The following is a 15,961-nucleotide window of genomic DNA, read 5'->3' as shown; positions in this document are numbered from 1 at the left end:
GGATGAGCAACCGTAGTCTGCTGTCGATGGTAACTTTGCGGGGGCGTTTGCCGGCGCACTGGGATCCATAGGATGTCCTCGTTGCTGAGCCGCAACCACAGCCGATGTTTCGCTTGCCCTCGGAACATGCATCTTTGTGGCAGTATTTGTCGGCCTCATGGGTGAAACCGATGTGCTGTGCCAGCGAAACACTTAGCAGAAACAGTGCCGTTGGATTCATTGATTTATACTACGTTTTGGCTACGATTGAGGCGTTCGGCAAACTAACTTCGGAAAATAATAAATTGGGACAGATGCCAAAATTTTTACACTGTCTGTGATAGAGCGGTATTTTAGCGACTAATTTTTATGGTACATTTATACTGCATCGATGGTTAGGGTTTTGTGAATCGTGACATGAGTTTTGTTTTACAAATTTATGGAGAAATCGTGACATGTATAATAGGCGTGAACAATTGCTGCAAGGCAGTATTTTTTTGCTGTTCAAATGGAAACTTACAAAGTGTTTGGATAAAACGTGTCGTTGCAGAATGGAGAATAAAAGCAACCGGGCAATCGGCCATCGTGAGACAAGCGTGAGCATTGTGCATCGACTAGATTCGATGTTCGATTTTTGAGCTTCCAGATATCCAGCCACTCAGATGTTTCTGCTGGCTACGTAATCCGTAGAAAGCTCGATTCGCAGTTGCAATTCGTCATTTAACTTCGCGGCTTACATCGTTGTCACATGTCAGCAGCTAATCAAGCTATATGAACTCCTTCATTACTTTATACCGTTCCCCATCCAGCTCCACCTCGGCACGAACACCGTTTGGACTCCTACAATCCCCGTCAGCAACCTTTTTTATTTTAGCGATGTTAAAGTTAGGTCCCAATCTCGCTGCTTCCAATTTAAAAGATCTCAAAGCTTTTTTACTGCTTAACGGTTGATATCGACGTCATCCCAAGAGTGCCTTTCCACGTTTGCTATTCGAATTGCACTTTCCAAGGTAATGTTGAACAGCTGCTTAGAGAGTGCATCCCCTTGCTTCAGTTGATCCAACGTCACGAAAGCGGCTAAGGGCTCACTCGCTATTCTGACACATGATTTTGATCCATTCATCGTCACTCGAATCAGCGTCGTCGGAACACCATGTTCTCGCATTATCTGCCACAGCTTATTTCGTTTGACTGGATCCTACGCCGCCTTGAAGTCCACAGACAGATGATGAGTCTGCATGTTGTATTCCCGGAACTTGCCTAGTGACTAACGCAGGCTAAACATCTGGTCTGTCGTATAACGACCCTCACGAAAACCAGCTCGCTGGCGAAGGATTCCGCTAACGATCTTAGTTTGCAGAACAGGATACGGGAGAGCGCCTTATAGGCCGAATTGATCAATGTTATGCCTCGACAGTTCTTCACTCCAGTCTCTGTTTTTTTTACCCTCTCTGTCCCAGGGGTGTTTTGGTGGTTTACAGTTTTTGATCATGTAAAAAAGCTAATAATTTACAATTCATCAAACGCAACTATACACCTTGTAAAACAATGTTTTTACTACGTTATAAAATCAAAATATCCATATTTGAATGCCTCAAAAAATTTTTCGGTCGATTTTAGTATCGGAAGTCATGGAGCACCTGTGCTACCATGGGACAGAGAGGGTTAAATTGGGCAGTTGAGCCCATCCAGCCAGTCCTCTGGGATTTGTTCTTGCTCCCAGATCCTGACAGTCCTGGTCCTGACGCTTGCTCCCTGTTTTTAGAAGTTGTGTCGGGATACCGTCCCTCCCGGCAGCCTTACCGTTTTTCAGTTCACTACCAACCACAACCTTCTCGACGTCCTCCTGTGTCGATGTCTCCACAGCTTGGTCATCGCTCACAACTCGTATCCTGTTCTTGCAGATCTCCGTGTTTACTTCGCCATTCAATAGTGCCTAGAAGTGCTCTTCCACCTGCCTGCAACCGCCGTTTTGTCAGTAAACAGGTTGCCGGTTGTTTTGCTGTCTTCCACGCCTACCACCTCTCTCGCAGTTGTTTCAATGGCTCCATGGGAGATCCTCCATAGCCCACATATATCTTCTTCCCTTGCTTTCTACTGTTCTACGAATCGTTGATCAAGCTAGGGTAAATTAACCATTAGTGGACCAGTTAGTACTTGAGTAGTTTTCTTCCACGAATTATTTTAAACTGGTAACGCTAAACACGCAACCGATGGCACTTACAATACGAGTAACTTTCGATTAAGCCTAAAAAAATATCAATTTATGTTGAAAATTTCTATATTTTGCACATTCTTTAAAACAGATTGGATTGTCCGTTTTCCTTTAATGGACCTTGTGGTTTACATTAGGATAGCGACCGGGTCCATTATAGTAATTCTAGTGCATTTTGCATGGAGAGGGTCCACTAATGGCGACATATTTTTAGTTAACCTATAATGGACCCTCACTTGTTGAACATATCGATTTTAAGGCATTAATAATTGAATGCAGCTAGATCTCTATAAACTGGAATGCGTGGTATGTTTAGTACTTTCTGTTTCATGTCATATTTTCTCGGAAATAAGCAGCACAAGCTAATAAACGCCGAAACTGTACCCGAGGTCCATTATAGGTAAAGAGTCCACTATAGGATAAGTTACCCTATTTAGCGTATTCCGTGGCCACGCCAGCTACCGTCAACCACTAGGTGTAGAAAAGTAGCGTCTTCTCAGTGCGAGTCTTTACCGCGTTCGACAACCTTGTGCGAATCTTACACATGAAGTAGTCAGAGTCAATATTTGGTCCCCGAAAAGACCATACAATAATGATATCCGTTTCGACCGTTAATCAAGACATGATCGATTTACTGCAATTTATGCTCATTTTGGAAGTGTTATTGGAGGTTTTTTATTAGGGTACTAGTCCTAGTAATTCATACTAGTTAGAATTACTGATGCTCGAGTATTAAACACACATAAAACACATTCCAGTGAGTGCTGCAGTTAAGTGCTTTTTTATCGTCGGTTTTTTCATTTCTGCGTATTGGTTATAGTATTCGAAACTGATTATATCTGTTAGATCCACCGGAATAAAGCTTCATCTTCCTATCTACTTGTTCCCGTTCCAACTTTCGTCATACATCGATAAAAGTACCAAGAACGCTTAAAGAGCTTGCAAGAGCCAACCGCTCTACCGGAAAGATAGGATGGACCTGGTTGTAGTTCTTCCGAGCCTGACAAACAGTATTGAATGTAACGCAGTGATCTCGGAATCTGACTAAGCGTTTTTAACCATAAACGAGATTTTAAAAGTTCGACTGACCGTTGGTAGTTCATATGGAGGCATGTTTCCGCTAATTCCGTAGCTAGGGCGTGATACACGATAAAATTTAACATTTCGGCGATGAGAATTTCACACTCACATTGATGGTACACAGAACGAACTACAACGGTCCCAACACACTACCTTGAGGTACGCTGGACCGAATGTCTTTGAGGTGAAATGAATATTATGAATTTGTTATAAAATGTAGTTGAATGAAATGATAGCTTTACTGTAACTTAATTGGTTTTTCCATAGTAGCTCAAAGAAGTGATTTGATGCATTAGACTGCATTTCTATTATTGTTATTATAGATGTGGTACTGGCTTTTGGTCACGGGTTTCGTGCGAAAATATTTATATTTCGTTTATTGTCGACGTTTCGAAGGGTATCTCTTCATCCTCAGGACAGCTATTGATTTACAAAATTTTTAACATAGTTATACAAGTCTAACATTTAACATTTAACTACTCACAACGTATGCAAATATTTTCTTTGTCAAGTAATTTGTGTCATTTGTGTATATAAAGTTGTCGGTTTCTCTACACTGAAAAAGCAGCACATTTATAGTGTGGGTTTTTTTGCAAACTATTGACTATTGACGACGCGGACTATTGAGAACTTACACAGATTTTACCCGGGCACATCGGACATAGATTGAAGAATGAAACTTTTCAAATGGCTGTGTAAGATGGCGAAATTTCAAGAAAAGATTGCATGGAACGCTTGGAAACTAATAAGAACAGACATGGCGTAGCTAAAGAGCAACGTCTTGGCTGAGAGTTACGATCAGAATTATTGAGCGAGAGAGTGTAAAATGCCATATGTAAAAAGTTGATTATTGTTATTTAGTATGTGGGCCTTGTTGTGACTGTTGTAACGGCTGTTGTTGGTGGTGCTACTGCTTTTATCGTATTATGATCATTAATAGTGCAACTGTCGACAGGCATTGGTTTCAATTTCCGCCCGAGCAGACCTGAGGATTTATTCTTCATTCTTTATTCTTTGAGAAGAGAAACCCCCACGGAAGTGGATCGGCTTTAACGGCTCCTTCTTCAGCCGGCACAAAAACTTCTTTTTTGCATCAACAGATTACACACCAAATGATACAAGTTACTACTACATTGGAAACTTAAAATTATTACACGTATTAAAAATTATTATTTAAGTACAGCTAACACTACACAAGTACAATTACGTACTTTACTTTAGAGCACGCAAAAAAGCTTGTTAAAAAATTATGGTCATTTTGACCATAATTGGTGCGTAACGCGGGAAGATTGCGAAAGTGGTGAGATCGGAGGTGCCGACGACGGATATTGATGTTCAGGAGACAGGAGCTGAAGTATATCTGAACTGTGAATTTGAAAGGTTAGGATATCAGAAATGAAAATGGCCTAAGCAACCTCTCGCCGTACAGCCAAAGAATCAAGCCCAATTAGATTACAGTGGTGTTCATAGGTTGGAGGTTCAAAGGGCTGTTCTGATAATTGCAGACATCACCTGCATACAACAATTCAGTGTAAAATTGATATCGTTCAGGTAAAGAAGAAAGATATACGATCCCTTTTGACTACCCTGAGGTACACCAGATATGACAGATAAAAGTGAAGAGATAACGCTACCTAGTTTGACAGACATTGAATATCTGCTCAGCATTTGCATGAAATGTGTATTCACTTTTCTATTACTGGTTCAAGTGTGAAATGATTATAAACAGGCGACCGACTTTGTTGTATTTGAGTGGTACCTCTATGACCGTTGCAGTTCATGTATGGTAAAAATCTGATTAACATCCATAATATTTTATGGTACACATTGGTTTAGCATCAGAAAAATACTTTTTCTATTAACTAACAATAGACAAACACCACCGCGCCATGTCACTCATGAAAATCAACAAAAATATATCACTTGCAGTCGATAATGATCTGGTTGAATTGCTTCCTATTAACACCTTATAAACCAGTCTGGCATGAGCGACAGCTCCGCCGAAATGGTGCTGAATCGAAATAATTCGCTATTTATGTTCTGAGTGCTGGCAGTTATTACGCTACTGTTACCTATTGGCTGATTGATATGCTAGAGATGCCTTCTGTGTACGCCGCCGGTTGCCGGTTGTTTGTGAAACGGAATCGGGAAGTAAATATTTATCTGCTTCGAACTTAACTATGGGGAAGTTTTTGGAAAAACATGGACCATCCTGCCGCAGTCCGGGTAAGGCTACGGATTAAAGCTCGTGGAAATTAAATCCAAGGATTTATGTTTTGTGGTGCGATTATAAATTTTGCGTTTGAAAATGAAATAGATAGATAAAAAGCTTATTAGATTCGATCAATGTCAGCTGGTATTTTACTACAATGACATTTTTCCATATTACTTACCAAATAAGCAAATCAATATTTTCTTTAGGGTTCAATAAAAATTATAAATCTGTAAATTCATCAAGAAGCGACACAAAAAGTTATTTCGGCGTTGTTCTACGCTTTTTTAATTTTCCTTTTTAATGCTCAGGTATAACTGCAATGTGAAAGCTGATTTGCAAATTGTAATTTGTTTCACCTTTCTGTACCGTGTATGACAGTGTTAATTAAAACATGAAATCAGAAAAAATATAAACTATCTGTTTTACATACTGCAATTTATGTAGCATTCATTGGGCTGAAATTCTCCAATAATAATAAACGATGTTTACGACCCTTTTTGAGACTTCCGCTCAAATGAACTGCAGCATGAAATTGCCAGAATTTCATATTTTTCCAGTTGATTAATCAGCTGGAAATAAATTTACAACTATCAAAAAATGTACTGTGTTGCATAGCGCCGAATCTAAAACTGTTTATTGATGTATGACGCGCTCGAGATATTGTGTCGTTCATCATTATTGAAATAAATTTGCATCTACCTTCAATTATCCGGAAATGTCTTGCATGAACCTTCACAGTTCAGTGGAATTAACATCTGAAAAAGCAAAGTCTTGGGCTTAAACGTCTTCAACAACTTGACCTTTCTTTATCGACTGGCTTCTTTAGCAACCAGCTGTTAGAGTACATGACAATTACTGGACTAGTGAAATGATCCTACTGACTCTATCTAGCAGCATTCCTACCATCTAGATCCGCATCGTACCACGAAGTTAACTGGAAGGTCGGAATTAACATCTATTTATTAGTTATTCATACTAAATTGATGTATGAATAACTAATTAAGATGTTAATTCCAACATTCCGATCATAATAATAACATGGTATTTGATGGATTCAATTCAACAGAGACAATATGCGTTAGGTGATTAATGCAAATAATCGATTTAGTCGATTTCGCAGAAAATGTAAACATTTAATTACTAAATTACTGTCATCTCTTGCTGTCGGTTTATCGTTTTCTTTTAGTATAATTTCTAGCATCTGCAGGCTAGAATAAAATAAAATAAAAAGCAACCCCAATGAGAGTGAGATTCCCCATTCCCCCCAAAGCTCAAATAAATAAAATCCGCACACTTGGCTGTGCGATTCCGTTACGGTTGAAATTTATGAATGAATGCTCTCGTTTGTGGGGTAGATTTTAATTTCCTCCCACGCAATTCATTCATTTGTTGGGATTAGTAGACCGGTTAAAGGGAAGAGCGGTTTAATTAATCACTCGGAATCTATTTTTCAGTCTGGTCTTCTTTTTTCTTTTTCCTTTGCAGAGCTGGACAAGGTTGGCACTTTAGATACCGTTCTAAGTGGGGCGTACTGTCGCTCGCAGATGTACCTCTCGAGACAGATGGCCAGGCTGCGACCCGAGCTGACAATGTCGATGTTTTCCGGTAAGTTTCACTGAACTTTTTCCTAGAAAGTGAATGATGGTTCTGTTATGCTGCATAAGTTATAAGTTTCTGAGAACTGTTATGATTTAATGAACTGATTTACTTATATAGAAGGTACGAGTATGATATATTTTAAATTGTTCTTCTCCATTACTTGCAACTAATATCAAATTTCATGAAGAATTTTGAAATTTGAATTGCCCAGCAAAAAGAAAAAAAGTTGATTTTTTAGGAATAGAAATTGGATTTAAATTTAAAATCGACCGCAAAATTGAAATTCAATATGACTTGTAGGTGGATTCAAAATTAGACATTAAATTGAACCTGCTTTAGATACAGGTTTTAAAATTGCGTTTCAAATTAGGCTTGAAATTGAATTTCAAGTCGGATCTGAAACTAGAATTAAATTAGAACTTCCTTTTTTGGTTGACAATAAGTCACTTTATTTTTTTCTTTATGGGAAGAGTAAATGTTTAATGTGACAAATAAAAAATAGGATAGACTGAAAATCTTGATCTTAGACTAAAAATATGGACCAAGCGAGGGTGAGAGTCGAACTCACAGCTCTCAATCTCTAGTTGAGCGTGTTGTTTAACTAATTACACCACCAGGCCGTCTGATATCTTACAGTCTAACATTAAATTTTGTTGCGTTATCGAACTTTGTGATTTTATCACGCATTTACACAACAGGAGTCAACAGCACCCTGCGGTGGTAGCCATCTAGTCTTTTTCTTCCTTTTTTGGTTGACAATAAGTCGCTTTACTTTTTTCTTTACGGGAAGGTGGCTAGGTGGCTACCACCGCCGCAGGGTGCTGTTGACGGGAGGGCAACCACGATTCACCGTTCTCATATGTTAACCGAATAGTAAACCAACCTATCATCCAGCGTGGCAAGAACAAAACGAGTCGGTAAATAATACTCCTGTTGTGTAAATGCGTGATAAAATCACAAAGTTCGACAACACTACAAAATTTGATGTTAGACTGTAAGATATCAGACGGCCTGGTGGTGTAATTGGTTAAACAATACGCTCAACTAGAGATTGAGAGCTGTGAGTTCGACTCTCACCCTCGCTTAGTCGATATTTTTAGTCCAAGATCAAGATTTTCAGTCTAGCTTATTTTTGATTTGTCACATTAAACATTAAATTAGTACTAAATTAGATTTGAATTCTAACTTAAAATGGATCATTCATTTGCATTTCACATCGGAGCTAAAGTAGGAGTTAAGTTGGACCTGAATTTGTCCTTAAAATATGGCAGTGAATTGGACTTGAAATTGGATCTCAATTGGACTTGAAATTTTACTTAAAGTTAGACTCAAGATTGGGGGGTTAAAATTGAAAATAAATTAGGCTCGAAATGGAACTTAAAAGGGACATTTGAATTGGAATTGGTTTTGAACTCGAACTCACAAACGGTGACCTAATTGAAATTCAATAAGACTTGAAATTGGACATTAAATTACCCTTGCACTTGACATGGGATTTAAAATTGCACTTCATTTCAGGCTTGAAACTGACTTCAAATCGGAGCTTAAACCAGAATAAGGTTAGATTTGAATTTAGACTTAAAATGGGACGTTGAAATTGGACTTCACATTGAAACTAAACAAGGAATTAAGTTGGACTTGAATATGTCCTTAAAATGGGACATTAAATTGGTTTTGAAATGGAACTCAAGATCAGAGGTTACAGTTGAAAATAAATTAGACTCGAAACGGTACTTAAAACGGACATCAAATGGGGCACTAAATTGGACTTAAATTGGATTTGATATTTCGGTTGAAATTGCACTTGAATATGGGCTTGATATCGGACATAAAATTTGACTTGAAATTAAAGCTGATTAGACTGCAATTTGCACTTGAGATTGGAGATAAAATTGGAATTAAATAAAACTTGAAATTGTCCTTAAAATAGATCATTAAATTGGAATTAAATTAGATTTGAAGTTGGACTTAAAATGGAACAACAAATTGGACTCAAAATTGGACTTAACATTTGGTTTGAATTTGCATTTGAAATTGACATTAAATTGGACTTCACATTGGAACTGAAAAAGGAAGCAAATTAGACTTAAATTTGTCCTTTAGGAATTGAATTGGACATGAAATTGGACCTCAATTGGGCTTGAAATTTCATTTGAAATTGGACTTGAGATCGGAGGTGAAATTGGAAATAAATTAGACTCGAAATTGGACACGCAATTGACTTAAATTGGTCATGAAATTTCACTTGAAAGGTCGCTTGAAATTGTGCTTGAAATTAGAATAAAATTAGACATAAAGTTGGACTTAAATGAGACACAAATTTTGGAATTTATGCAATTGTGCACTACTCGTGTATTTTAACGCGTAGTTTTGGAATTACCTAGATTTTTTCGTGTACTTTGGAATTTAGGTGTTTTTTACGGCGGATCGTATCTTTCGCGTAAAAAGCAAATTGAGAGTAATTTGAATTTGAAGTTTTACAGGGTATGTCGATGAAGAAGCGAAGCTCTAGTGTGAATAGTAATGGACCTAGATGACTTCCTTGCGGTACACCCAAGTTTGAACTAAACCGTTGTAAATGCGTGATTCCATCATGAGTTTTTACATACAGGAAAAGCTGCCGCTATTCCGGCTAACAAAGTCATTGTGGATAATGCGTGGGCCCTTCTCCCCATCTATTGGGGTCATTCTGCATTGGGAGGGCTTACTTAACGATTGACTCATGTGATCTAGTTTCTAGAAGGAGATTCTTAAATACCCCTAGTACGTGCAAGTGATGTTGCTTGCCGACCGATTCCATTTTCATTTTGGCCTTTCATATAGGAGCTGGTAAACGTCACCAATCGTTCTGTTTGTATAATTCCCCTTGTCAAGTTAGGTCCATTGCTATGAACGGTTGTTCTGCTAGGATAGCTGGTAGTCCTCAAACATACATACATGAAAAGCTGCCGCTATTGAAGAATTTTATAGGATTTTATAGGATGTTCGCCCGATGTAATTCTTTATGTGTTATTTTTAATCAGTAAACAGTGCAATTGTTTATAAGCGGCAACGTGGTTACGGTATTTTGTTTCATGCATGCTATTTTCGAGGTATTGATATATAGGTATGCTATCTTAAAACATCAACAGAGATTTTAAATCTATGTCTTCAAATATGAAAAGTTACATATTTTATCGTTCGCTATGAACGGCGGTTTTATATTTCATTCGTACATGATAAAACGATGAGCAGTAACGATAATGAGACTATAACAGTTGCCTAGGAGTCTGGTGCAATAAAAAATAACCTCGCTAACAATTTATGCAGATGTACCGACACCCTTTTCTGCTGGTAGAATAAATCACTTTATACTTCCAAGTGCTCGAAACTGCATACCCTTTCCTTGCCAGATCTAGAACCAAGCCGCCATGCCACTCGTAAATGGATACGTGTCGGAATCTTGCGAAACACGTCATTCGTCATGCAAAGTACGAGCACTGCTTCCTGTGAAAAATTACTGCAAAACAAACAATTGCACATTGTGACAATGTTGGAAAGAAAATCGCAACGTTTTGTATTATTTTAAAAACTTAATTTCAAAATACACCGTTTTCTAACAACTTTTCGAGTTCTATAATTTTAGTTATTTTTTTTAATTATATTTCGGTATTCATCAAATGCAACCCCGGATTTTGACCGGCTAATATTATTACAACAGTGAGACACATTGCCTTTTAGCGCAAGTCGGGTGCAAGTCACATTATCATTATTCAAAATTTGTAATCTGGTACGACCAGTCGCAACCCGGATCGGATGCGTTCCTGATTGCAGTCGCTGATGTTACGAAGCAAGGATAATTTTCTAGAGCCAGAAGCCAAGATGGTTCAAGTTTTGATTGAGCGCTTCTTGCGTTCGATATAAATTCACGTTACATAAAATGAGTATGTGCAGTGCAGTAAAGTATTTTCTGTTTGACTCGCTAGGAATGAACCATTTCACCGTTCGTAAATTGATCTGAGGAGTAAATATGTAGGTTTGCGATCAAAACACTGAACTTGTAGGACGTGGAAAATATTTACACTGGCACATCAGCATCACGTTATCGGATGTTGGTATACAGGTTTTCTCATAGTAATAAGATGTGCATCTTACTACGTTTCATATTAATAGCAGTGCAAGCAGTCAGATCCTTCCTTCACATATTCAAAATACACCTTTCGGTTCTTAAGCATAGCAAAACTCAATTAACATGCAGTCGTGTTGACTGTATAGTCAGTGGACTTATAAGATAGCGATTTATCACGAACATCTACTGATTTCTCATTGACGTCTTTGTATAAAATGGCGCTTGTAGCCAACGGCTTACTATCAAAGCAGTTCTAATTCATTATGGCTTTCGTATTCATAGACAATTGCAGCACGAATGAACTAAGGGGAATAGATATCACAACTTAAGACCAAAGCACGTTGTACCAATCTAGATTGCAAACGATGTCTTCGAAGAGACTAACTGTATAATGCCAACGGCACCAATTATTCTGTTAGAAATTACTCATTTGTACTGAACTTAGCGTACAATATAATGTTTAGTTATTTATCCAGGACAGAAGAGCCTTTGAAGCCGTCACACCACTAGAAGATGAAACGAAATTGTTTTCACGTTCAACATTAAGAGAAAATAGAAATGATATGTTAAAAGACAGTGTCAATTGCTTTGGAATATTGTTGGCGAGTCTATACTTTACATCAAAACCAACATGTTTTACATATGACATTACAAACAACATGGTAAACTTCCTCTGGGAGAAAATGCAATTTAGCAAGTAACATGTTTTCTTGATGAACGTTTGCTTAGGTACATTCAGGCAGGACTCGTAGGGGCGTGTTTTGTAATATACTTGACTTATAAACAAGTTCATCTCGAGTCTCTGGCTATGAATTTCAAAAGACACGCTAACCACTAACAAATGTTGCATTTCGGTCAGATTAGTTTTCCTATTAGCCTATAACAGCATGAGCTTACCTTCACATTAGAAGATTTTGATGTGAAGTGAATTCTAGTGAGTATTAATCGTGATTACGAGAATTTCGATCCGAAAACTCTGCAAAAGGAAAACTTTCTATTACTGAACTTAGATCCAATTGATATCCTGGAAGTAAACCAAGTTAAAAAGCCCGATTTTATCAATAGCTCACTAAAATATAATCAAAGCTGAAGGCTCGTGCGAAAACGTGGGTGACAGAATATGACATTTTGTATATTTTAGCACAATCTATACCTATAAAGAAGGATTTCTGTCTGTCTGTCTGTCTGTCTGTCCGTATGTTCCTTATAGAATCGAAAACTACTGAACCAATCGGCATGAAAATATGCATGTAGAGATTTCTTGGGGCCAGGAAAGGTTTTAGTGATGGTTAGAAACTTCTCCCCCCACTAAGAGGGGGGGCTCCCATACAAATGAAACACAAATTTCTGCATAACTCGACAACTAATCAAGCAAATGGAACAAAATTTGGCACGTGAGTGTTTTTGGAGACAAAAATTTTTTCTATGATGAATTGGGACCCCTCCCCACTTTGGGAAGGGGGGTTCCTATACAAATGAAATGCAAATTTCCTCATAACTCGAGAATTAATCAAGCAAATGGAACCAAATTTGGCACGTGAAAGTTTTCTAGGGCATGAATATTTTCTATGGTGAATTAGAACCCCTCCCCACTTTAAGAGGGGGGGCTGCTATACAAACGAAATACAAATTTCCTCATAACTCGAGAACTAATCAAGCAAATGGAACCAAATTTGGCATGTGAAGGTTTTCGAGGGCAAGAATATTTTCTATAGTAAATTAGGACCCCTCCCCACTTTAAGAGGGGGGGCTCCTGTACCAAAGAAACACAATTTTCCTCATAACTCGTGAAGTAATTAAGCAAATGGAACCAAATTTGGCATGTGGGTGTTTTTGGAGACAAAAATTTTTTCTATGATGAATCGGGACCCCTCCCCGTTTTAAAAGGGGGGGATCCTATACACATGAAATACAAATTTCCTCATAACTGAAGAACTAATCAAGCAAATGGAACAAAATTTGGCATGTGAAAGTTTTCGAGGGCAAGAATATTTTCTATGGTAAATAAGGACCCCTCTCCACTTTAAGAGGAGGGGCTCCTATACAAACGAAATACAAATTTCCTCATAACTCGAGAACTAATCAAGCAAATGGAACAAAATTTGGCACGTGAGTGTTTTTGGAGACAAAAATTTTTTCTATGATGAATTGGGACCCCTCCCCACTTTGGGAAGGGGGGTTCCTATACAAATGAAATGCAAATTTCCTCATAACTCGAGAATTAATCAAGCAAATGGAACCAAATTTGGCATGTGAAAGTTTTCTAGGGCATGAATATTTTCTATGGTGAATTAGAACCCCTCCCCACTTTAAGAGGGGGGGCTGCTATACAAACGAAATACAAATTTCCTCATAACTCGAGAACTAATCAAGCAAATGGAACCAAATTTGACACGTGGGTGTTTTTGGACAAAAATTTTTTCTTTGATGAACTGGGACCCATCCTCACTTTAGGAGGGGGGGCTCCTATACAAATGAAATACAAATTTCCTCATAACTCGAGAGCTAATCAAGCAAATGGAACCAAATTTGGCATGTGAAAGTTTTCGAGGGCAAGAATATTTTCTATGGTGAATTAGGATCCCCCCCAACTTTAAGAGGGGGGGCTCCTATACAAACGAAATACAAATTTCCTCATAACTCGAGAACTAATCAAGCAAATGGAACCAAATTTGGCACGTGGGTTTGTTTGGAGCCAAAATTTTTTTCTATGATGAATTGGGACCCCTACCCACTTTAGGAGGGGGGGCTCCTATACAAATGAAATTCAAATTTCCTCATAACTCGAGAACTAATCAAGCAAATAGAACCAAATTTGGCACGTGGGTGTTTTGAGAGGCAAAAATATTTTCTATGGTGAATTAGGACCCCTCCCAACTTTAAGAGGGGGTGCTTCTACACAAATGAAATACAAATTTCCTCATAATTCGAGAACTAATCAAGCAAATGGAACCATATTTGGCATGTGGGTGTTTTTGGAGGCAACCATTTTTTCTATGATGAATTAGGACCCCTTACCTTTTTGAGAGGGGGGCTCTCATACAAACGAAATACAAATTTCCTCATAACTGAAGAACTAATCAAGCAAATGGAACCAAATTTGACTGCCATTTTCTCTATGGTGAATTGAGACACATTTATCATGTGGGTGTTTTTGTAGGCAAGAATATTTCTATGGTATATTTTCTATGGATTTCCCCACTTTAAGAGGGGGGGGGGGTCCTATACAAATGAAAAACAAATTTTCTCATAACTCGAGAACTAATCAAGAAAATGGAACCAAATTTGACTGCCATTTTCTCTATGGTGAATTGAGACCCCTCTCTTCTTTAGAAAGCGAGTTATGGCCCATCTCCCCTTTAAGGGGTGGGCTTCCATACAAATGAAATGCATATTTCCTCTTATCTCGAGAACTAATCAATCAAATGGAACCAAATTTGGCATGTGGGAGTTTTAGACGGCAAAAATTTTTTCTATGGTGAATTACGACCCCTTCCCTTTTTAAGAGGGGAGCTCCCATACAAATGAAATTCAAATTTCCCTATAACTTGAGAACTAATCAAGCAAATGGAACCAAATTTGGCATGTGGGAGATTTTGGAGTCTTGAATTTATTTTACGATAGTTAGAGACCTCTCACCCCTGCGGTAGGGGGATATGGACTCTCATACAAATAAAACAGAAATTTTTGCGAAACTCAAAAACTAATCGAACTCGAGAAATTCGAGACTCTTCCATAAAACATTAGTCAATACAAGACCACAAAAACTTACTATAGATAGTAAGATCTAGATCATCACTAGATGATCATGATGATCTAGATGATCACTAGATCATTCAGGACGAGACGGTCGCGAGTGTTGCCGGTGACCCGCCGTCGGAAGCGCCGCCCACTGGGGGGCCTGCAAAACTCGAGATTGTGACAAAGATCATCCGAGATTCATGATTTATGTACAACACAGGTTAATTTGTGGCAATACGAAGTTTGTCGGGTCAGCTAATGAGTCATAAAATGAGGAATCCTATTTTAGATCCAGTTATTTTTTTATTCCAGAACAGGCTCTAGGCCATTATTTTAGTTAAACGGTCCCGTTAAACGCTAATAATTCCTTACTTATTTTCATTCATATTGCGTCTAATAATTGTTGATACATGAAAGCAAAGCAAAGCCTTAGAAATAAACCTTAATTAGAGTGCAGTACAATTACGGGGCTAGTGAAACGGTCCTGCTGACTCTGGAAACTCCACCCAGCTAGGATTCGAACTGACCATCATCGTACTTCGGAGCTAACTGGGTGGTGCATATATATTGACACATTAGTATTATTATTATTATTAAAATATTGATTCCATCACTACACCGGATGATGGAGAAGTGCAGACTCCCACAACTCCTGTGATCGACGCCAACAAGTGGCTCAAGAACAAGAAGGCAACCGACAAAGTTGGCATCACAGCGGAGTTTATCAAGATGGGCCCGGACAGGATGACTGCGTGTCTGCCTTGGTCGACAGTCACGTTTTGGGAAACAGAACTTCTACCGGAGGAATGGAGGACCGGAGTCGTAACAAATAAATAAAACTGACTTTCTCTTACCTTCGCTTCATACATGAAGTGACTTGCTTCGTTTGTTGAACAGAACGTTTCAAGCAAGCTTCAGTTGAAGTTGGTGGCTGTTTTAATTGACGACGGCAGAAAGTCAGGCACGATTTGTCGACATTGACAAGGTTAACTTTAATATGCATTGCATTGTAGGAAATGCTACT

The 15,961-nt window shown here is 38.3% G+C and overlaps 1 protein-coding gene across 3 annotated transcripts in view; it reads left to right on the top strand.

Moving 5' to 3' along the window:
- The window catches only part of LOC128738231 (protein furry), a 159,020-nt gene that overhangs the window by 59,332 nt on the left and 83,727 nt on the right, over positions 1-15,961 (top strand). For all 3 annotated transcript variants that reach the window (XM_053833220.1, XM_053833217.1, XM_053833219.1), the window contains one exon: positions 6,975-7,094. In XM_053833220.1, the coding sequence (XP_053689195.1) occupies positions 6,975-7,094 (120 nt within the window). The remainder of the gene's footprint in view (positions 1-6,974; positions 7,095-15,961) is intronic.

The sequence above is a fragment of the Sabethes cyaneus genome, chromosome 2 (assembly GCF_943734655.1).
Source record: "Sabethes cyaneus chromosome 2, idSabCyanKW18_F2, whole genome shotgun sequence".
Lineage (NCBI taxonomy): Eukaryota > Metazoa > Arthropoda > Insecta > Diptera > Culicidae > Sabethes > Sabethes cyaneus.
The sequence above is the reverse complement of the archived record's forward strand: the minus strand, read 5'-3'. Positions and strand labels throughout refer to the sequence as shown.